This window comes from Uloborus diversus, chromosome 9 (genome assembly GCF_026930045.1).
Source record: "Uloborus diversus isolate 005 chromosome 9, Udiv.v.3.1, whole genome shotgun sequence".
NCBI lineage: Eukaryota > Metazoa > Arthropoda > Arachnida > Araneae > Uloboridae > Uloborus > Uloborus diversus.
The window spans coordinates 131,978,032-132,001,783 of record NC_072739.1 but is presented as its reverse complement, the minus strand read 5'-3'; the positions used below and the strand labels follow the sequence as shown (position 1 = coordinate 132,001,783).

General features: G+C 31.2%; 2 protein-coding genes across 2 annotated transcripts in view; one reads left to right on the top strand and one right to left on the bottom strand.

The window, feature by feature from the left end:
- LOC129229370 (prolyl 4-hydroxylase subunit alpha-1-like) overlaps positions 1-23,752 on the bottom strand; it is a 70,912-nt gene that overhangs the window by 31,505 nt on the left and 15,655 nt on the right. The window contains exon 5 of the mRNA XM_054863663.1: positions 11,420-11,471. Coding sequence (XP_054719638.1) covers positions 11,420-11,471 — 52 coding nt within the window. The remainder of the gene's footprint in view (positions 1-11,419; positions 11,472-23,752) is intronic.
- On the top strand, positions 13,330-22,097 carry LOC129229371 (putative nuclease HARBI1). The gene is made up of 6 exons (XM_054863664.1): positions 13,330-13,478; positions 13,940-14,109; positions 19,897-20,068; positions 20,370-20,511; positions 20,666-20,813; positions 21,690-22,097. Exons 1-6 carry the CDS (start codon positions 13,404-13,406, stop codon positions 21,958-21,960), a joined length of 978 nt encoding a protein of 325 aa, XP_054719639.1. The 5' UTR covers positions 13,330-13,403; the 3' UTR covers positions 21,961-22,097.

Genomic DNA, 23,752 nt, shown 5'->3' with positions numbered 1-23,752 from the left:
TAAGTGTAAAAATCTAACTACCCATCTGGAACAAACAGGAAATCCCACTGCAACATCCCCCATATGAACAAGAATAAAACAATCAAAAGTATATCTTTAGAAAAATCATAAAGGTAAAAACAGTTCTCTGAATAAGGGAAAATCATTCATCCCCCCCCCCCCTCCCGATGTAAAATAAACACATTCTTCAACTAAAATGACTAAAAACTCCAAAAACAAAAAAAAATTATTTTCAATTTGTAATGTTTCGCCAAATAAACAAAAATACAATAAATTACATTAACAGTAGCTTTAAAATGTAAACAAATGATCATGCAACTCTATTGTTTATAGCCAAAGTCACCAAGACACCATGTTACTGTAATCCTGTCGATCAGTGAGCAAAGCCAACTCCGACTGATTAGCGGTCAGATCTTTTGAACGAAAACTAATTAAACTTCATATATTGCCTAATTTGTACTTTTCACCAAAGATAAAGATCTTCCACTGCACTGATCTTTTGTGTACAAAACTACCCTGTTGTAATTTATCTGGATAAAAATAAAATTTGTTTTGTCTTTAAATTCCATCATATTTTTCTTTAATAATGTAATGATTAGTTAGATAATCCTTAAAGCCTTCTTGACATTGGTGCCAAAACTCAAGTGGATTTGAGGCGAGAAACAAACAGAGTGGAGACAGGAACTGTGAAAAAAAGTTCCTTGACTTTTCCCTGATTTAGTTCACCAAATTTCCCTGATTTACGTTACGAATGATAATGGTTTTCTTTCTTTGCTCTACTTGAAATCCATTTTATGTTTGTATAAAAGGCAGTATTTTAAACGTTTTAAGCTGTGTAAAGTTGTTGAACTAAAGACATATTTTAAAAAGATGCTACTTTTTTAATAAAATGGTTAAAAAAAAACATATCAAGTCAATATTTTTGGGAAAAAACCCTACAAAACAGTATATTTAATTTTTCTACATGGAAAGATTATAGAAAATTAAAAAAAAAAAAACTTTATTTCAAGAAATGACTTAGCACAAGAATTTTAAGAAACTATTAAAATTACTCTTAAAAACATATGTGTATTTATGATAGTACTAAAAAGTAATTGAAATTATTTTGAATTAAGTTTTCAAACAGTATAATAATTGTTGCAAGAATAACAAGTAATAGTGAAAGAATCGAAGTAATGTAGTTATTCTTGTATAACTAATTGACATATTTATACCAAATAGATGAAACCATTTGACATTTATGCATAGGGAGCTTTTCTCTAATAAAGAACATAGGTTTTAATGAATGAATACAGCATTTTAATTTAACAATAAAAAATAAAGATATTTACTTAAGTACACAAGTTAACTCTATTTCAAATGATTTCAATGTGTAACAAAAAAATCTTGGATTGCTTTTGTAAGAAACAACTTTGAAATGCAAGAAAAAAAGAAAAAAAAACAATTAGTTAATTTCAAAATACATAAAAGAAGAATACAACTTGGTTATAAAATTAAAGAATGACTTAAGTCTGAAGAAAAGAAAATCCTTATAATCTGCGGTGACAACAAATAGTAAAACGGCAAAAAACAAAATTTTTTTTATTGAAAGTTCAATTTTAGCAATTAAATTAAAAATGCGAAGAAATAATAACTTTTAAGCTTTTATAGTATTAATTCAAACACCAAAGATTTCTTCTTGTAATCGTGATTACAGTTCGCTAATTACTTCGAGACAATAGAATAAAGGCAAAGGAGCTAAGGCATTAATGAAGGCTTCCTCTTTGCCTGTATGGTTGTTTATTTTACGTAGCATTGAAAGTAAAAGGAAATTTCAAGCTAGGTAAAATAATTAACTTAACAGACACAGAAGCAATCTTAGGAAGTTCATCCTGTGGTTAATAAGTAAGATTCATTACTTTGATGTTGAGGAAAAAAGATGCACAAATATGCGGCAGTGTGTAATCGCACCTCATTAATTTTACTTTTTTTTGAACAGATTATTGGCAGAAAATGCATAGGGAATTAGAGTACTTAATTTTGCAAAGCAAAAAATTTTTTCTTCATAAAATCAATTTTCCCTGATTTTTTGTTATTTTTTCAAAATTCCCTGATATTTCCCTGATTTTTCCCGGATTAATAAAGTTCCCTGACTTTTACCTGATCTCCCTGATCTGTCGCCACCCTGACAAATGTTGTTGGGTACCGTACTTTCTGATCATTTGGTTAAGAAATCCTAAAGCACTGATCTTGTCACATGGTTCAACTACGAGGACAAAACACACGTTTTACATGAACCTTCCACTATTTTACTTTAAAATATATTACGGGACCTAAAAACGTTGCTTTCAGGAAATGAAGGCTTCACTTTCTCTGTCTACGTTTCATCTATTCTCAATTAAGGAAATTTCGTTATAAAATGCACAGCTGGCTTTCTTATTGACCTTTGGTAATGGGTAAAATATTTATTTCAATTCTCACTCAACAATAGGTTAAAATAGATATTAATCATTTGCAAGATATAACCATCTAATTAATAAGATAAATAAATACCTTTGTGCTGAACAGTAAAGTAAGACAAAACAACGTTAGAAGTAGCACAAATTTGCAAATTACAGCAGACACGTGTTTCGGCGTTACAGGGAACGCCTTTTTCAATGCAAAAAATAATGAGCTTATGGATGAAAAGACATCCGACAAAAGCCAAGAGCAGATAAGCATGCAGCTTAAAAGATAAAAACAGCGGATTAGCCAAACACCAATGACAAAGTTATAAACCGATCAGGAACCAATAGGAATGCAAGCAAAGGCCAAGAGCTTTCTCTTAGGTACGAACCCAGAAAGAAAGAATTCAATTGGACAAAGATTAAGCCGAAGCTTAAACAAAAAGAAAAGAAATTGTCAGTAACCGTGAACCGCAAGAAAGAAAAAGCTGAATGGAAAACCATGAAATAAAATAAACAGAAACCAAAAAATATTCGAAAAAAGGTAAAATAAAGACAAATAGAAGAAAATTGGGGGGGGGGGGGGGTGTCAATCAAGACAAAAAGGTAAAAATAAACAAAAGAAGATAGATAAAAATGAATGGGGGAAAAAAAGGGGAGGGGGATGGGGAAAGGACAGTATTAAAGATATGGGAGCCAAATGTTGGAAAAATATGGAACTGCACTAAGATCGTTAACTAAGTTAGAACTGTGCCTCAAAATATGAAAGGATTCCCAAAAGTCAAGATCTGATGAATTGGGGCATTTTTGGATAATCTGATAAGAGTTAAAATCAAAAGAGTGATTCAAATCCCAACAATGTTGAGCAATACTAGACTTATTTAATTGTTGTTTTTTCACATAATTTTGATGCTCTTTCAAGCGAATTTTTAAAGCACGCCGAGCCTCACTAATATAGGCAAGTTTACAACTACAATTAATTCTATAAATTCCACAACAATTAAGAGGGTGAATAGGATCTTTAAGAGAAGAGAAAGAAAGTTTATTAATAGGAGAGAACACCACCTGGAATTGGAAACGTTTTAGAATCTTAGCAACCTGATAGCTTACAGATGGAAAGAGTGACAAAACAACCAAATTCTTTCTGATGAAGGTTCAGTTAAGAACATTAGCTCGGGATTTATTTGAAAGTTTTTTATAAATGGAATCAATCAAAGTTGGCGGATAGTCTCTATCAATTGCCACAGCTTTAAGATAATTAAGTTCCACTTTAAGAAGTTCCGACGAAGAACAAATATTAATTGCGTGATAAACAAAAGAATTGAAAGCAGAATATTTTTGATTTGGAGGATGAGACGATAGTCTATGAGGAGGTAAAGAAACAGCAAAAGGTTTGCGATAAACAGTAGTTTCAAAACCAATTTCAGTACGAGAAACAAGTACATCAAGAAATGAAATGCAATTATTCCGTTCTTTCTCCCAAGAAAACTGAATATGAGGATCAATGGAGTTTAAAATAGATAAAACCTCATCACTCTCAAACTGATTCTGGTTCATTAGAACAAAACAATCATCAACGTACCGAACATAAAATTGAAACTGCAGTTTTTGGAACAGCTTAACCTCAAAATAATGCATGTAAATATCACTAAGAATGGGGCTAAGTGGGTTTCCCATAGCCAGACCAATACGGAAATTGAGGATTTAATTTTCCTTACCCGTACTTGTCTTAAGCAATGTTCTTTTGTTTTCAATGGGAAATTTTATATTATGTTAGATGGTCTGGCTATGGGAAACCCACTTAGCCCCATTCTTAGTGATATTTACATGCATTATTTTGAGGTTAAGCTGTTCCAAAAACTGCAGTTTCAATTTTATGTTCGGTATGTTGATGATTGTTTTGTTCTAATGAACCAGAATCAGTTTGAGAGTGATGAGGTTTTATCTATTTTAAACTCCATTGATCCTCATATTCAGTTTTCTTGTGAGAAAGAACGGAATAATTGCATTTCATTTCTTGATGTACTTGTTTCTCGTACTGAAATTGGTTTTGAAACTACTGTTTATCGCAAACCTTTTGCTGTTTCTTTACCTCCTCATAGACTATCGTCTCATCCTCCAAATAAAAAATATTGTGCTTTCAATTCTTTTGTTTATCGCGTAATTAATATTTGTTTTTCGTCGGAACTTCTTAAAGTGGAACTTAATTATCTTAAAGCTGTGGCAATTGATAGAGAATATCCGCCAACTTTGATTGATTCCATTTATAAAAAACTTTCAAATAAATCCCAAACTAATGTTCTTAACCGAACCTTCATCAGAAAGAATTTGGTTGTTTTGCCATTCTTTCCATCTGTAAGCTATCAGGTTGCTAAGATTCTAAAACATTTCCAATTCCAGGTGGTGTTCTCTCCTATTAATAAACTTTCTTTCTCTTCTCTTAAAGATCCTATTCACCCTCTTAATTGTTGTGGAATTTATAGAATTAATTGTAGTTTTGGGAATCCTTTCATATTTTGAGGAACAGTTCTAACTTAGTTAACGATCTGAGTGCAGTTCCATAGTTTTCCAACATTTGGCTCGCATATCTTTAATACTGTCCTTTCCCCATCCCCCCCTTTTTTTCCATTCATTTTTATCTATCTTCCTTTGTTTATTTTTACCTTTTTGTCTTGATTGACACCCCCCCCCCCCCCAATTTTCTTCAATTTGTCTTTATTTTACCTTTTTTCGAATATTTTTTGGTTTCTGTTTATTTTATTTCATGGTTTTCCATTCAGCTTTTTCTTTCTTGCGGTTCACGGTTACTGACAATTTCTTTTCTTTTTGTTTAAGCTTCGGCTTAACCTTTGTCCAATTGAATTCTTTCTTTCTGGGTTCGTACCTAAGAGAAAGCTCTTGGCCTTTGCTTGCATTCCTATTGGTTCCTGATCGGTTTATAACTTTGTCATTGGTGTTTGGCTAATCCGCTGTTTTTATCTTTTAAGCTGCATGCTTATCTGCTCTTGGCTTTTGTCGGATGTCTTTTCATCCATAAGCTCATTATTTTTTGCATTGAAAATGGCGTTCCCTGTAACGACGAAACACGTGTCTGCTGTAATTTGCAAATTTGTGCAGATTAGCTGCCTGGCATTAAATTCGTGAAGATAATTCGTTATTTAACCATAATAATGATTTTTTTAATGATAAATCCTTATCACCTTCTGCGCAACTGAACTTTTTATCCATTGAATTACATTATTTACACAAACATTTGGATGGGGGGGGGGGGACAAGCAAGCATGTAACTGACCATCTTACAGAGTAACTTCAATGGTAAAATAAATTTTCTACTAATTAACAGGTAAAAACTGGCTAATTAAAAATAATCACCTAAGTGACTGATGAATCAGTGCATACCTAATAAAGATCTTTTAGATACAGTTATTACAGTAAACACCTTAGCACATAGTAGTTTACAAAATGTTTCACATAAACAGTTTAAAGAAATTCATTTTGATATAAGGTACCGCAAGACAAGAAGATATACTTTAGAGGCCAGGAGATCCCCCTCCCCCCTCCACAGCTCTTGGTTTTTACACATATTTCCAGCCTAAATATGGTATGTTTATATACATATGAAAGTTTATGACCAAACACCAAAGCAGGAGGTAATTTCTGGCTACGCTAGAGACTGACTAAGTTCAAAAATATTAGAGGTTTGCAAATCATTTATTAGTATACTAACTATCCAAATCATTTCTTCATATATATATGTATTACTTGTTTGAGCATCAAAAAATATTATAACTGTCTTCAAGTATATATAAAAATTAGTGAGAAAGAAATTTTTTTATTAAAGTCACCACACCCAAAAATATACAAATGCTGCTAAAGCAATAAATACACTGAACTGAATGTAAATTTGAGCCTGCTTTGACTGGATAACTTAATGTAATAAATAAATGTGTAAGTTCAGATTCATAGAGCTATATTTTCAAATTAAAAATACTCATTATGAGTATTTAAAAAAAATAAGCATACAAAGTTTTAGTTTTTAAAAATAAGATTAAATAATATAATTTTAGGTAGCACATGTCAAAACAGCTTCCAATTTTCAAAAATATTAAAATAATGACAAGATGCAAAAGGATTGAAATCTTGAACACAAGAATCAAATTTTCGCAAAGTATGTTCACTATTGGCATAATTTCAAAAAAAAAAAAAAAAAAAAAATCTATAAAACTAAACATGACTAAAATTAAACATAAAATATACTAGTCTAGGATAGCATATGTGAAAATAACATTCGATTGTGCAAAACATCAAAATATGTACAAGATGCAAAAAGATTGAAATCTCAAACACAAGAAGCAATTCTTCGTGAAGTTCGAGTAAGTGCAATGCTGCTATGGTTACAAAAATAAGAAAGTTTATTATCTATTAAAATTAAACAAAAAATAAGCTAATCTATGGTGTCCTATGTCAAAATAACTTCCGATTGCCAAAATTATCAAAACATTAACAAGATGCAAAAGGATTGAAATCTCAAACACGACAAGCTATTTTCCGCGAAGTGCGAGTAAGTTCAATGTTGCCATGGTTTCGAAAAAAAAGTAGTTTATTATCTATTAAAATTAAACAAAAATTAAGCTAATCTAAGGTGGATTGTGTCAAAAAAACTTCTGATTCACAAAAATATCAAATTAATTACAAGATGCAAAAAGATTGAAATCTCAAACACGACAAGCACTTTCCGCGAAGTGCGAAAAAATTTAATGTTGCAATGGTTCCAAAAATAAAAAAGTTAATTGTCTATTAAAATTAACCAAAAAATAAGCTAAAATAAGGAGGTGTTATGTCAAAATAACTTCCTATTGCCAAAATTATTAAAACATTAACGAAATGCAAAGAGATTGAAATCTCAAAACCCAGCAAGCAATTTTCCGCGAAGTGCGAGTAAGTTCAATGTTGCCATGGTTTCGAACAAAAAGTAGTTTATTATCTATTAATATTAAACAAAAAATAAGCAAATCTATGGTGGAGTGTGTCAAAATAACTTCCGATTGCCAAAAATATCAAAATATGTACAAGATGCAAAAAGATTGAAATCTCAAACACAAGAAGCGATTCTTCGCAAAGTTCGAGTTCGTGCAATGTTTCTATTCTTCCAAAAATAAGAAAGTTTATTATTTATTAAAATTAAACAAAGAAATAAGCTAATCTATGGTGGCGTATGTCAAAATAACTCCCGATTGCCAAAAATATCAAATTGTTAACAAGATGCAAAAAGATTGAAATCACAAACACGACAAGCAATTTCCCGCGAAGTGCGAGTAAGTTCAATGTTGCCATGGTTTCTAAAAAAAAAAAAGTAGTTTGTTAACTATTAAAATTAAACAAAAATAAAGCTAATCTATGGTGGATTGTGTCAAAATAACTTTTGATTGACAAAAATATCAAATTATTTACAAGATGCAAAAAGATTGAAATCTCAAACACGACAAGCACGTTCCGCGAAGTGCGAGAAAGTTTAATGTTGCTATGGTTCCAAAATTAAAATAGTTAATTGTCTATTAAAATTAACTAAAAAATAAGTTAATCTAAGGAGGTGTTATGTCAAAATAATTTCCTGTTGCCAAAAATATCAAAATATTTACAAGATGCAAAGAGATTGAAATCTCAAAACCTAGAAGCAATTTTCGGCGAAGTCCAAAACAGTTTGATGTTACCATGGTGCCGAAAAAAAAGTAGTTTATTATCTATTGTAATTAAACATAAAATAAATTAATCTCTCAGTTAATGAATGTTAAAATAACTTCTGATTGTCAAAAACATAAAATAACTTCTGATTGTCAAAAACATAAAATAACTTCTGATTGCAAAACATCAAGATATTCGGAACTCCAGCGCTCGAATACGCTACCTTGCGGTGATTTATAAAACTGCGTCTGCACCTAAAACATTGCCACGTTGCGCATCACGTGTGTCTGTTGACGTAAACACAGGCAGTTTGTTCTGAGTATTTATTAACGCAATCGATGTGTCTTAGTTTGCTTTCAGATACAGAAATTAATTCGTCCCCTAAGAGTATTCTCGAGCTTCTCAAAATAATGTTAGTTTTTCTTATTTCTTTCAAAAAAGTATTAAATGGTGGAAGCGTAAACAAGAAAAGTCTGGATTAACAAAATTGGATAACGTAATACCAGGTAAAAAATTTTATTGTTTTGTATGAATTTGTAAGAATATGAGTTTTTTTTAATCTTAAATTAATTTAACTAATCATATTTTACAGCAGCATTTAGTTGGAATGGACAGTATGCAAAATATTTTCTTGAATTTATTATCGTAGAACAAAATGAAAAATGTTTAACCGAGAAAGAATTTACTTTATTCCTTTTATTCTCAGCTGAAAGGTTTCGCCAAATTTGTTTAGGGTTATAGTAGTTTTAGTGTTGTGCAAGCAAAGTAGCCTTGGCGAGTTTTCGCATTTTTAGTTAAACCATTTTTAATTTTTATCATGAGTGGAATAAAATGATAGTATGATTACAGAATTCGATAAGCAAAAAGAAATAATGGTCAATCAACTGAAAAGAAAACTACCACCATATATAAACTGTGAGTACACATTTTATTTATTTTGTTCTGAGTGAATTTGAATCAGTTTTTCAATTCGATGGAAAAAAAACGAACTTAACAACATTGACTGGACACTTTTCCTTAACCTAATTCCACATAAATGATTTAAATAACCTTTGTTACTACAGTATCCTACTGAAATAGACAGTATGCAAATAAATTTTCTTGAAAATATTTATCGCAGAACAGATTGAAAAATCCAGAAAGAACGTTAAGAATTTGAACAATAAAAAATAAAAGTTCGCCAAAAATCTGTTTATAGGCTTATGGTTTTAAAATTATGTGAAAGAATAATGTATCTTGACAAGATTTCGCATATCAGGTAAATCATTTCCATGACGAATGAATTAAATGCATGATTTCTTTGGATATCCAATCATATAGTCATAGAAATAAATTATCTAGTGTTAAACGTTACTCTTGACAGTCTGCCACGTATGTGCACTATGTGACAAAAATGTCAACAAATGCTGGAAATGTCACGAAACTGAACTTAATATGTACTAATGTATAGAAAAAACGGTACAAAATGAAAATGCCGTTCGAAGCGAACCAAAAATTTATGAATTCCGAATTCAACATCGTGAAAATGGCTGCTTCAGAACAACTTACTGTGTGTTCTGCATTAATTGTTTACTTTCGTAATACTTTTTGGTTTCTAATCTCTTTCTATATGGGTCAGAATAACCAAAAGACCTTGAAAAATCTTTTCAAATGAATAAAGCGAAAAAATCATACATACGAACAAAAATCACAACACTTTTAGCATTTTCTTCGTTACCACATGCGTTTGTTTTAGTTTTCAATTCCGCCATTAGACAGTGACTGCAGTGCCCCCTATAGTTCGTTGGAGTTGCGAATTAACAAGATGCAAAAAGATTGAACTCACAAACACAGGAAGTAATTTTTCGCGAAGCTACATATCAAACACAAGTTCAGAAAATTGCACTGATGAAACATTCTTTATTTTTTGCAAGGTTTTTCAAGGGCGTTTGAACCCGTGAGAAATATCGGTAGCAAAATGCTTTGATTTGACGTCATAACTCCTCCCCCAAACCTCTCCATTTCCTAGATTTCCATGTTACAGCGGTTGAAGGAAGAGTAATGTCCTTAATCTGAAGCGAAATAATACCAGAAAGTCAGGTTCAATAGAAAAACGGCTCCGCGGCCGCGTGTTCGGGCGTAACAAACGTCAGCACACAGTATCTTTTACTGTAATGAAAATTTTTAAAATCTGATTTTCGAGTAAAAACAATATAAAAGCGGATTAAATGGACCAAAGTGTTAAAAAGCGGTCTAAAGCGGACTTTACCTTAAAAAACGAACTTTGGCGGGAAAAGCGGACCATTTGGGAGCCCTGAAATTTCAAAATTTAAGGTAAGGGAATGTAGGGCAATATGAAATAGTTAAGATAACTTACTTCTGAACAAATTATATATTTTTTTTTTAAATTAAAGAACATAAAGAAAGATCAATGTATGTTTATTAACATTTGCATTGAAACATTATTTTTATTTTTGGAAATTAATTTGCACCATGAAAAAAAAAAGTGAAAATATTTCATTCTTATGTTTTATGGAGCAAATTAAAAAATAAAATATTATTCAAATAAAATATTTTCTACTTGATTATTAAAAATATTTTTGTTCAAATAAATGGGTAAACAAAAGAATGAATGAACAAATGAATAATTAATGAAGCAATAAATAAATAAAATTGACATATGAGAAAAAATAAATGAGTGAATAGATATTGCAAATGAATCGTTACATAAAGGAATGTAAAAGAATGAAATTAATAAATGAATATGTAAGTGCACCTCGTAAGTTGCACCTTGAAAAAAAAATTCGATCAATATATATTTAATAAAATAATTGAATAAGTAAACAAAAGTAACTATTCTACTTTGCTCTGCATGCAAAATAAGAAAAAAAACAACAACATAATATTAAATAAATACTGCACCGAATAGTAGAGGGTCTTATTCACTATTTAAAATGTCAAAAACAAAAACTTTTATTTTTTATAATAACAAAAAAAAAGTTTTACTTACAACAAAATATTATAACATGAGTATCAATTTTTGAAAATTGTTTGAATTATAATATGCTTTAATTTTCAGAGGAACCTCTCTCCTGACTGGAATAGACTGCATGTGTTATGACATAGTTAAAATCTCACTAGATAGGTAGCGCTAAAAAACAGAGTAAATATTTCACTTTGACCCACATTCCCCAAAATATAATGCTAAGTTCCGTTTAAACTCCTCATTTGAGTCCTACTCTCAAAGTGCATTATTTCACCTTTATCAAGCATTTTCTACACATATACTTTTCAACTGATCATAAAAAACGAGTAATTTCAATATTTAAACTCACCAAGTTCTAGCAAGTCTATTGTTAGTTTCAGTGCATGTCTTGTATTTCCTTGCTAAAATGGTGAAAAAAAAAGGAAAAAACAGAACAATATATTAATAAAATAATTCCATTTTATATATCATTGCATAAAAAATATGAATAAGAGATTTTAATTCATTCTTAATGCAAAAAAAAAAAAAAACCTGGGCATTTATAAGAGCTTAAATTAGAAAAAAGAATACATAAAAAATAATTTTGAATAACTAATGAGACTTTTGCATGAATAAATCACTTTTACTTTGGCTATATTCGTTCAAATAGCAATACGAGCAATGTGAAATAATCAGAATTCATAAAAGAAAAAAAAAACTCTCTATGATATATGCAAAACTATGATGGCAGCACAACTCAGCAACTAAAAATTATGCTCATAAAATATGGAATAGAATTATTTTAAGGTATGTTAATAATAAAAACATGAACAGTAACAGAGGGCAGCCCAGATAGTCCAGAAGTGAGCGTTCCTTTATTTTCAACATTATATTAATTATGGTTGACCGTTTGTTATACACAGTTACCTTGAAGTCTTGAGAATCGTAAACACATTGGCATGAACACCATCCATATCTTCACAGCAACTTTTGTCTGCTCTCCAAGAAGTTTTGATTTGACAACAAGAGAATGCCTCCTGGGGTCTCATAAAAGGGTCGTTCTCCAGAAAAAGTAACTTTTGAATGCAACTCTTTTTCAATTTCGAAACCTTTGGTTTCATTTTTTTCCATTCTAACATGAAAGTGCTACCTACTAGAAGTAACCATAAACAATGGCCAAGCTACGTTCCAATCATTGTACTCAAAAATAAAAATAATAAAAACATGCCTTGTTCACGGAAAAAAAAATGACTGTTTAAAAATCGAGGTCAATTTAACAGGACTCGACCGATGCATCGGGGCCGATGGTTCAACTACTTAGCCATCAGCAATGGCATCGGCGGCCGATGCTAACTTGCAGAAAACATCGGCCCTAAAAAACATCAAAAAGTCGATGGAATTGACCGATGTTTTCAAAAAAAAAAAAAAAAACCTTTGCTGTTTGACTTTTTAATGCAAAGTAAAGGGAGTTATTGTTTTCATATAAAATTGTTTTCTTAAATTTAAGTATGAATTTCTATTTTAGTCAACCCTGAAAGAGTTTTTAATACTGCATTCAGGTACCAAACAAGATAATTATTGCGTTGTTTCTTGTGGCTGGATGGACGTATGTATCTCTGATAAGTCATAATTCAAAAATGGTAAGCTGTAGAAGGTTAAAATTTTGCATGTGGGGTGTACGTACGTTCCAGTTGTGAATTTCCCTTTTTGTTTTTGATCGGGTAATCTAAAAAGCCTATTTACTCACTTTTTTGTGGCTATTAATTACTTATTTCAATACAAAACTAATATAGCGTATCAGACTGACGATCGTTTGGTGATGCACTCTATAACAAAATAAATCGACGCACCAAGAAGGATTGATCCGATGGAGGCGAAAATTGGTGGATAGGAAGACAATGCACAGAATAGTAAATGATTAAATTCTTAGAACAATTGAATAATTTATTTCAGAGTTACAGTAACAAATTCAATAAGGTATTGACCCACCTCTAACCAGCGGGGCTGTGCTGGTGTTATCGTCTCACTCGATTTGTCGGGTGGGGAAGACGAAGGGGTAGAAAGGGAAACCCATTTCGACGTTTTCCCCTATCGAGTCATTTTGAGGTGTGCTCGTTAAATCGCTGTCGACGCGCCCTAGCGGGCCGAACAGGTTTTGCGTTCATTTTTCCTCGACAGCTATCAGCAGGTGAGTGGCTATGGCATCTCGTCTGCTGATACAATTGTTACGTTTATATTTGCAACGCTACCAACTGCGAAGCCAAAGAATTTTCCTGCGATCTTCAGAGGATCCTTTTGAGTTTTCTGATGCAAAATTTGTTAGCAATTTCAGGCTGTCCAAAGACTTAGTTAGGATGCTCTGCCAAGAATTAAAACATGATTTGCAGCCACATGGAAGCCAAAAGACTTGCATCAGCACAGAAAAAAAGGTGAGATATGTATTTTTAAAATGAATTCAGTATGTCAACTAATCTATTAACTTTGTGTTTCAAACAGTTATGATAGAAATGTATTATAATTAGAATGGAGAGCAATTTAATATTTATATTTTTGCATTTCAAAAGTTTGAAACGAAGAAAAAAAAATTTACTAAAACATCTGTATGCATGCATTTTTAGTACATTCTAATTAGAAACTACAAATCATTTAGCTTAGCTATATGACTTTCGATTGATTACTGTAATTTAACATTTCTTCTTACTTTATAGACTTAGGATGTTAACAAAGAAAACACTAGGAACATTTTACAGTGGTGTTTAAAATCTTCTTTTGTTACAGTTGTGTTTTCACACTGTTTTATTAAATTCTTACTGCAAAATCTTGTTAAAGCTACCTTATACTAAGAATTGAATATAAATAGAATCATTAATGTCTAAAATAACATTTTCAGGTTCTATGTGCTCTGAGATTCTTTGCTACAGGCTCGTATCAAAGCTCTGTAGCAAATGAATACTCATTGCAAATTCACAGGACTTCTGTTAGTAGATCAATTTCCCGAGTCTGCCGTGCTATCGAAAGGAGATTGCTGCGGGAATGGATAAGTTTCCCAACAGATACAAGGTATGTATTACTCTTGCCCTTAATGGTGTATTAATTATCAACAAAACATATGTTGCTATGCACAAGTTTCAGTGATAATTGCATTTGCAAAGCTATCCGGGCCGACAACCAAGTTGGAAACTAGGGGTCCGGTTAAGAACTAGAGACGTACCGAGTACTCTGTAACTACTCGGTACTCTACCAATTTACCAAGTACTTGGTTCTCAGCCAAATTTTGGTCAGGTGCTCAGCCAATACAGAGTTGTTGTAAAAAATTGAATATTGTTCAAAGCAGATTTTACAATTGATAAAAAAGTGCTAACATATAATATACTGCAATCATTCACAATTCAAATCCAAATTTTGAGAACAATGACGTTTGTTATATGCATAGGCGGATTTAGAACCGAGTTCCTGGGGGGGCAGGATTTTTTTTTTTTTTTGGTTAACATTTTCATAGCCCCCACCCTCATGTTTTTGTTTGTTTTCTAAGATGCATGTCCATGCTTTACTTTTTTGTGTGTTGTTTTCATTAATGTGTGTTTTCATGCTGTCCTTTTTGTATTGACCTTAAGAGAGGGGGCTGGTATTAAGAGAGTGACGCAGGGCTCTCTTTTAAGTGGGAAATAGAATATCTCCAATTTTAGGGATGTCGGGGGTTTCTCCCCCGGAGGAAATTTTGTAAAATGGATATAAAATTCTGCATTTTGAAGCCTTATAAAGGTTAATGGAACAGACATAGAAATTGATAACTAGATTATACAGTTGTACAGTATTGTTCAAACTTTGTAAGAAACAGCCATTTTAAGTTTGAAAGAAAAAATAAACTATAGATTTCTCATTATAACAACCTTTTTTTAATTATAAATAGTGCAGAAAACGAAAAGGAATAGAGGTAGTTATTATTTTTTTTTTTTTGGGGGGGGGGGCTAAACAAGTTAACAATATGCAGTAGAAGTAAGATAAAAGCAATCAATACAAAAGAATTTCCAAAATACTGCATTCGGGATTGAATATATAGCAAGATATGAAACATGTGAGTCACAAAAATTTATTTCGAATAATATGTTACAAACGTGATAACCATGAGTTTTACATTTTTAATGCAGGATGTGGCAAGGAGCTGAATTTGACAAATTTTGGCATTCCCAGGGTGACGACAGATCAGGGAAAAGTCAGGGAACTTCATTAATCAGGGAAAAATCAGGGAATTCAGAAAAAATAACAAAAAATCAGGGAAAATCGATTTTATAATGAAAAAAAATTTTTTTTTTTGCTTTGCAAAATTAAATACCCTAATTCTCTACGCATTTTCCGCCAATTATCTGTTAAAAAAAAAGTTAAAATTAATGAGGTGCGATTATACACTGCCGCATATTTGTGCATCTTTTTTCCTTAACATCAAAGTATTGCATCTTACTTATTAACCACTGGATGAACATCCTAAGATTGCATCTGTGTCTGTAAAGTTGTTTATTTTACCTAGCTTGAAGTTTGCTTTCTTTCAATACTACGTAAAATAAACAACCCCTACAGACAACCCTACAGGCAAAGAGGAAACCGTCATTAATGCCTTAGCTCCATTGCCTTTATTCCATTATCTCGAAGTAATAAGTGTATTGTAATCAAGATTTCAAGAAGAAATCTTTGTTTTTTGAATTAATACTGATAAAAGCTTAAAAGTTATTACTTCTTCGTGTTTTTAATGTAATTGCTAAAATTGAACTTTGAATCAAAAAAACTTTGTTTTTTGCCGTTATACTATTTGCTGTCGCCGCAGATTATTAAAGGTTTTCTTTTCTTCAGGCTTAAATGATTCTTTTATTTTAAAACCAAGTTGTATTCTTCTTTTATACATTTTGAAATTAACCAATTGCTTTTTTCCCCCTTGCATTTCAAAGCTGTTTGTTACAAAAGCAACCTAAGATTTTTTCGATACATACTGAAATCATTTGAAATAGAGTAAACTTGTGCATTTACGTAAATATCTTAATTTTTTTATTGTTAAAATGCTGTAATCATTTATTAAAACATGTTCTTGTTAGAGAAAAGCTCCCTATGAATGGATGTCACAAGGTTTCACCTGTTTTTCATAAATATGTCAATTAGTTATATAAGAATAACTACGTTACTTCTATTATTTCACTATTACTTGTTATTCTTGCAACAATTATTATACTGTTTGAAAATTTAGTTCAGAAAAATTTCAATTATTTTTTAGTTCTTTCATAAATACACATATGTTTTTAAGAGTGATTTTAATAGTTTCTTAAAATTCTTATGCTAAGTGGTTACTGGAAGTAAAATATATTTTTTTTTAATTTTATATAACTCTCCATATAAAAAAATTTAATATACTGTTTTGTAGTTTTTTTTCCAAAAAATTGATTTAATATGTTTTTTTTACCATTTTATTAAAATAACAGCATTTTTTAAAAATTATATCTTTAGTTCAACAACTTTACACAACTTAAAACGTTTAAAATACTGCATTTTATACAAACATACAATGGATTTCAAGTAGAGCAAAAAAAGGAAACCATTATCATTGGTAACGTAAATCAGGGAAATTTGATGAACCTAATCAGGGAAATCAGGGAAAAGTCAGGGAACTTTTTTTCACAGTTCCTGTCGCCACCCTGCATTCCTCTCCCTCTACCATTTGTTAGAAATTTTAAAATTTAAGGTTTGTAGCCACATGTTTTCAAATATTCAAGTTTTCAAGCACTTGAAAATTAAATTAGTTTTTTCAACCAATTTCCATTTTTTAAGGAACGAATCATGCAATTTTTTTGGGAGTTGGGGACCCACTTCAAAGCGTGGGCCCTAAGCAATAGCTTGTTTATCTTATAGGCAAATTCAGCCCAGTTTGTAATTCACTCTTGCCTACAGATTTTTGCTTGATTTTTTTGTAATTTTTACAAAAATTCGTCAGTTTTTACGATTAAAGGATTTTTATGATTTTACCAATCTTTGTTAGGTTTTTATAGATTTTTATAAAATTTCAGCAAATTTTTCCAAAACTTTTGATGACTCAATTATTTAGATTTCAATAATGACAAGGACTGACTCACTTAGACTTAGATGATTATAACTTACCTTACTTTTTAAACAGTATTTATAAAGTAAGTAAAATTGTACTTTCACTGTAAGTAAAAAGATTTAATTAATCAGAATACTCAGATAACTGAAATTTATTCAGTTTGCGATATAATTTAATTTCTCTCTCAGTCTCTTTCAAAAAAAAAAGGGGGGAAAAACTATTTGTTAGAATTTCTCAAATAGCCAATCAATCTACTAAGAACATAAATATTATGCACAAATATACTTTAAATGTGGTCACAAATCATAACGAGTAGATCGTTCTGCTAGCGCGAATATGGGGGGGGGGAGTTTTCCTCGCTTTGTTTTAGGTTCTAATTTGTTAAAATAATCGTCAATTATTATAAGTGTTGCAGCTTAATGTATAGCTTGTTTAGCCTATATTTTCATACACTTGCCCAAATGGTTTTCAGTCCAAAATAGTGAATTTAGACACATTTTCAGCACCCCAGTGACAGCTGCACTATTTTGTATTTAATGTTCTTTTTTTTCCCCCCGTTTCTTTTCTTCCATCAGAAAAGGGCATTCGCTATTCTCTTTATTTTTACTAAACTATTAAAAAAGAAAAATGTCATAATTTTTTTGTTTTAAGATTTTGGAAGATATGTTGTTACTATATAAAGTCCTCTCAAAACTGGGGGGTATTACCCCTATGCCCCCCTATAAATACACCCATGCTCTTCTGAACAATTCGAAAAAGAAAAAAAAATAATGATTTTTTTTTTATTTTTGGAAGATGTGTTGTTACTACATAAAGTCCTCCCAAAACTGGGGGGGCATTGCCCCCCTCTGCCCCCCCATAAATCCGCCCATTGTTATATGCTTCAATGGAGTAAGTCTTATATTTTAATGCCCCAAAGGTAATGAAACTTATTTGTTAAAAATGGGGCTAAAAAGATAAGTACGGAAAATATGAAATTTTTATGTTATTAAATGGATTTTTGCCACTAACAAAATTATTTATAAGAAGCATAAAATGCCTTTTCATAAAATGTATAACAACTTTGAAAGCACAAATGTGCAGGAATACTGCAGACACATGTTTTGGCATTACAAGGAATGCTTTTTTTAATGCACAAAATGTGAGCTTATAGATTTAAAGACATCAGACAAAAGTCGGATCTTTTTCCATTCATTAGCTCACATTTTATGCACTGAAAAAGATGTTCCTTGTAAAGCAGAAACTCGTGTCTGCAGTGCTCCTGCACATTTGTTGCTTTTAATGTTGTTTTATTTGCTTTTAAAAATTATATACATTTGGCGTACTAAAAGTAAAAATTGATATAATTTGTTTTAATTCGAACTTGATTAATTTTACCTATTATGCATTTGTTTACTTTTAATTTAAAAAATAACTTATTTGTTGAATTATTGACACAAACGAAATCTTTTAATTAATGAACAACTAAATTTCAGCTGGAATTTTGTTTAAAAAAATATTACTTGTGTGGACATAGAGCTCTATACTACTATTCCAATGAGTTCAAAATTCGTCATGTGTGTGTCGGTGGTTCTTCTTAAAACATAATTGGTACTCAGTACTCGGCCGAGAAGTGAAAGGCCAAGTACTCGGTACGTCTCTAAGAACCATAGTACTGCCTTGGCCCTTACAGCTATTACCTCGGGGGAAGACGAGTCTTCCCCTCTTAATCGTGTTACAGATAATTGAATACCAGAAATATAAATTTATGGTAGAAAAAAAAAAATCCTATAGCACTAATGTTGAATTTCCTCGCTTTAAGAAATATTTTTCGTCTATACCTCTCTTAATCAAGTTTTTTGAGCGAAACTCTTTTTTTCAAGTGGAATTTTTAGTCACTTTCTTGCAAAAGTAAAACCAAGCACAAAAGGGCCTAACCGTAACCTTAGTTGTCTTCTAGCTGTAATCTTATTCAAGGCTGTAAAATTCATCCAGGGGTTGGTGTTTAGGAAGTTGGAAGAATTGGACAACATGCAGTAAGCAGGGAGTGAAATGTTTCTTTGATTGCTTCTCTGCTCCTCTCCAGTCCCGTCTCATCTAATGCCACAACAGCTCTGCTCCTTTGTGTATAGAAAAGTGATTCCCTGGGCTTTTTATTTCTTGTTATTGAAAGAGACATTTGTCAATAACAATGTTAGACTTCGTTCAACTTTTGACAAGTACGAAAATGCTTTTTTCTGAATGACTGTTGATTTTCTCCTCTGCCTCGGACTGATTGTGTAGTAAAATGGGCGCAAAAGGATTTATAAAAATATACATATATTGTGAAAGAATTTGAATTTCCATAACTCAGGTTTTGAGAGTGAATCAAAACTGAGGAAGAGGCCTTTTAGAAAGGATGAACCTAAGTAAACAGACATTTTTTATGTATTCATTTATATAGTATGTGTGTAATTTTTTTATAATTCATACAGAAACATTAAATATTTTAATTTTAATGAAATGCATGTCAAAATTTGAGTAATGAAAAATCATTTTCCATTTATCGTAGTAATAATGAACATTCTACCAGCAAAATATCTCAAAAGATGGGTTTCTTGTATTATACGTGTAATCAAATATCCCGCTTAATCGAATAAGGCATGTTGGAACCGTTGATATTTGTTTAAGCTGGGCTGACTGTACTTGCATCTCATGAGTGATCTTTTACAGTTCAAACATTAATATGTTTAACCATTTTTAATTCGACAGTGACTACAAAAGTCATTTCTTTTTTTAAACAATAGAAGTCTACAAAAGAGGAAGACTGAATTTTATCAGTTTGCACAATTACCAGGGGTCATAGGTGCGATAGATTGCACCCACGTCGAAATTGTCAAGCCACCTATTGAAGATGACCTCTACCCAGAACACGTTTTTGTAAATCGACATGGAAATCACTCTGTAAATGTTCAGATGGTAAGGATTCTACTCTCTTAAATAAACTCTTAAATATAACTAATTTTTCTAAAATCATGAAATACAAATAAAACTTCAGCAATTACATCTTGTACACCTCATGTAAACAGATATTTGTTGCCCACTGCAACAAGTTCACAAGACAATTGCTCGTCTTGGAGCAGACAAAAAAATGTATGGGCTAAAAGAAAAAATACGATTTTTTTGACGAAATGATTTAAATGCATTTCTAATATCATTTACTCAAATACTATTCATGTTCTTAATTTTACTAAAATGTTTTTTCTGACCATCCTTATAGGTCTGTGATGCAAAGCTCAGGATTCTGAACGTCAATGCCAAATTTCCGGGTGCTTCCCACGACTCCTTTATTTGGAGAAATTGTTCCTTAAAGAGAAAGTTAAGGGACGTGGTGGAAACTGATACCAATGCTTGGCTAATAGGTAATTTTTTTTACAAATTTTGAAATTGCACTTTACACTTAGACTGTTTTACACTGTTGATTTCTGAATTTGCTCATATTGTGACACAGTCGAGTGCTGCAAATTATTGTCAATATACATGTATATGAGCAATTTTGTATGTTTTATTTTGAAGGTGACAGTGGATATCCGTGCGAACGATGGCTCATGCCTCCCGTTAAAAAGCGAAGGCTAGATCCGCAAGAGGAGCGCTACAATAAAAAGCACGCAAAAACAAGGAACCCCATTGAGAGGTGCTTTGGTGTGCTGAAATCAAGATTCAGGTTAGCTTTGAAAACAATATTTTACTTTTCAAAAATCCTTAGTATTTCCCAAAAGGCATTCCAATGAGCGTTTATTTCATTTGAATTGCATAAATGAAACTATTGATAAGTGGAATTGGGTCTATTTAAATACAAAATTTAAAATTTGCAAATGTGTTATTTTCCCAAGTCATAAAAATTCGGAGAAATGCGCTCATTTCTATTGTTTATTAATTTACTAGCTTTGCACAGTCTACCTCAAAAATAAATTAAAACAAATAAAGTTATATCAAGTGACACGAGGTCAAGCTTGAAAAAAATATATGAAATTTCCCCGACAGATTGCAGAAAAATAACACAAAAGGAAGAAAAAGGGGATTGATGCAGTTTTTAAAAAATTAAGGACTTTTTAAGGGTATTTTAGGGACCTTAATTTTGCTTGATGAAATTAAGGGTTTCTTAAGAAAGTACAAACCCTGTTTTAGGGACTTGGTGGTTTAGTTTGCAGAGGAAAAAAATCTTCTGAAGGGGTATTATTTGCAGGCTTTCGCCTTTAACTAAAATCATACCGATTGGACACTTTCTTCAAGTAGAATAGCCATTTAATGCCATTTTCGGGTCCTTCAATTAAAATTCGAATGGTTCAGCGCTATTTTAGCGTTTGAAAACCACTTTACGCTCCTTCTCAGGCATGCAAGTACCTCCCTGCCAAATTTGGTTGAGATCCGACGTAAATTGGATTCGTGTAGAGAACATACATATAAATATGTATATTCTTTTATTTATGCATATTACCATAAATGAATCCAATTTTTTTCTCATCATTGTAATTACTGTGATACATAAACATTTAAAATATAATTATACTTTTCTAATAAACAAATTATATTAATCTAGGTGTCTCATTCAGGACAGAAAACTGCATCACCATCCAGTTGTGGCGGCAAGGATAGTAAATGCATGTGCCGTGTTGCACAACATGTGCATACTTCACGATATTGAAGATCCGGACGATATTAGCAGCGAAATCACTGAAAGAGAAATTCAGGATAGTATTGGTGATGATGATGCTGATGATGATGATTATTATTATTATTTATCTACACCACCAGATGCAAATGGCTATGCAACACAGCAGCGGCTGATCAGCATGCTTGGGAATATTTAAATTATAACTAGTTTTAAAATATTTGTTTTCCTTTTTTGCAGTTTAGTAAAATAAATAAGCTTAATAATTATAATGTTCATTGTGATTTTGAAGTATTCTGATTTATTTTTTGTACATTAATCTATTTTTTTGTGTATTAGCCCAGCCTTTTTTTGTATATTAATCAAGATTTATTTGATATAAGAAAGAGTGTAGTAACCTGATTTATTTTGCTAGATTAGTAACCAGATTTACTTTGCTGTTCAATTTTTTACTTAATTAAAATTATAGCTAGTAATTTTTGTTTTCAAATAAATTTTTAAAATATCCATTTTTGTTTTATATATTTTGTGCTCTGAAACTGTAAATCTTATTAAACTAATAAGTTTCATTATATGCTCAAATGTTAGAATTTTTACTTTGACAGTATCAGAAAATATTTTTTCACCCTGGTGCTCTTTTATCTTACAAAAAAAAAAAAAAAAGAATCCAAGAAACAAAATTTTTTAGAGATGGATGGATGTAATAGTTTGAAATTTACATATAAACAGACACTGAAAAGCTTTTGCAAAGCTTTTTGAAAAGCTTTGTTGAAAGTAGCTTTTGCAACCTTAAAACGCTTGCATGCAATAATTTACCACTTTTCATGTCTTAATTTTGTCAAGTTTTTTTTTTTTTTTTGTTATCAATCTTGATGCAAAAAATCTTTTATGTTTTCTCCAGGTTAAAATTAACTGTTTCAAGTACTTAACCCATCAAACAGCCCTGAAACTAATATATTTGTGCGATAAGTAGTATACAAATTGGCATACCCCTAGTTATTAATGAAGAAAATACTTTTTTCATTTCCATTGTTCTAACATTTTTTCATTAAACCATATAAAATATCTTCAAGCTGAAATTGGAGAAAAGTATGGGAGATATGTACATATATAGTAATATGCGAAAGCAACAAATTTCATAAATTTGAAGTTAAGTTGAACCAGCTTAAAATGCTTTAACTCCTATCAATAATAATCTGAGAATGCAATAAGGTAAAAAAATAATAACAAACTGATATAATTTTTCAAATTTTATTAAATATTCTATCTAGCGAAGCATACAGCAGATTGCCTACATGCGTTACGGCGCGTGTAATACTTTCACCATTCTGGTTTATTGTTTTAGTCAGATTGTCTATCGACGAAAACTAAATTATCAATTTTTCGGCAGATTTTCTGCATTCCTTCATCCTGCATGTTCTCTAGAGAATGAAATCCTTTCATCCAAATGATTTGTAGGGGTCTCTACTCTCCTTTTTTTGGAGGCACTCCCATCCTGGCTCATTGGCCTCTTTGGTGTCTGTGAGACTTCTGCAATCTATGACACAGAAAGGGAGAAAAAAGTACATTAGTCAACAATGAAAACATTTTTACTTCTTACTATTATGTTACATTCTAATTTTAGTTAGCATAGATAAAAATTAAATGTACAATAAACTCCTGATTATCTTGATAATCCACTAATAGGTAATAAATGGTACTAGTGTATCCAATACCTTTAAAAAAATCAATAACACACCATACATTTAAACTAGCTCACACGATATAATGTAAAAAATAAAAGTCAAATAATAATAATTATTATTGCAAACAGATTAACTGAAACATATCAATCTATATTAAAATCTTATCTGATCTAAGCATATATCCCAAAACATGCAAGAAATACATTTGTTTTTTGCTCCCTATGAAAAATATCCGGATATAATTACTCTCTTCAATATTGGGTTCTATTTTTGTTAAATTTAATATAGAAGTATATGGCCTGGTAT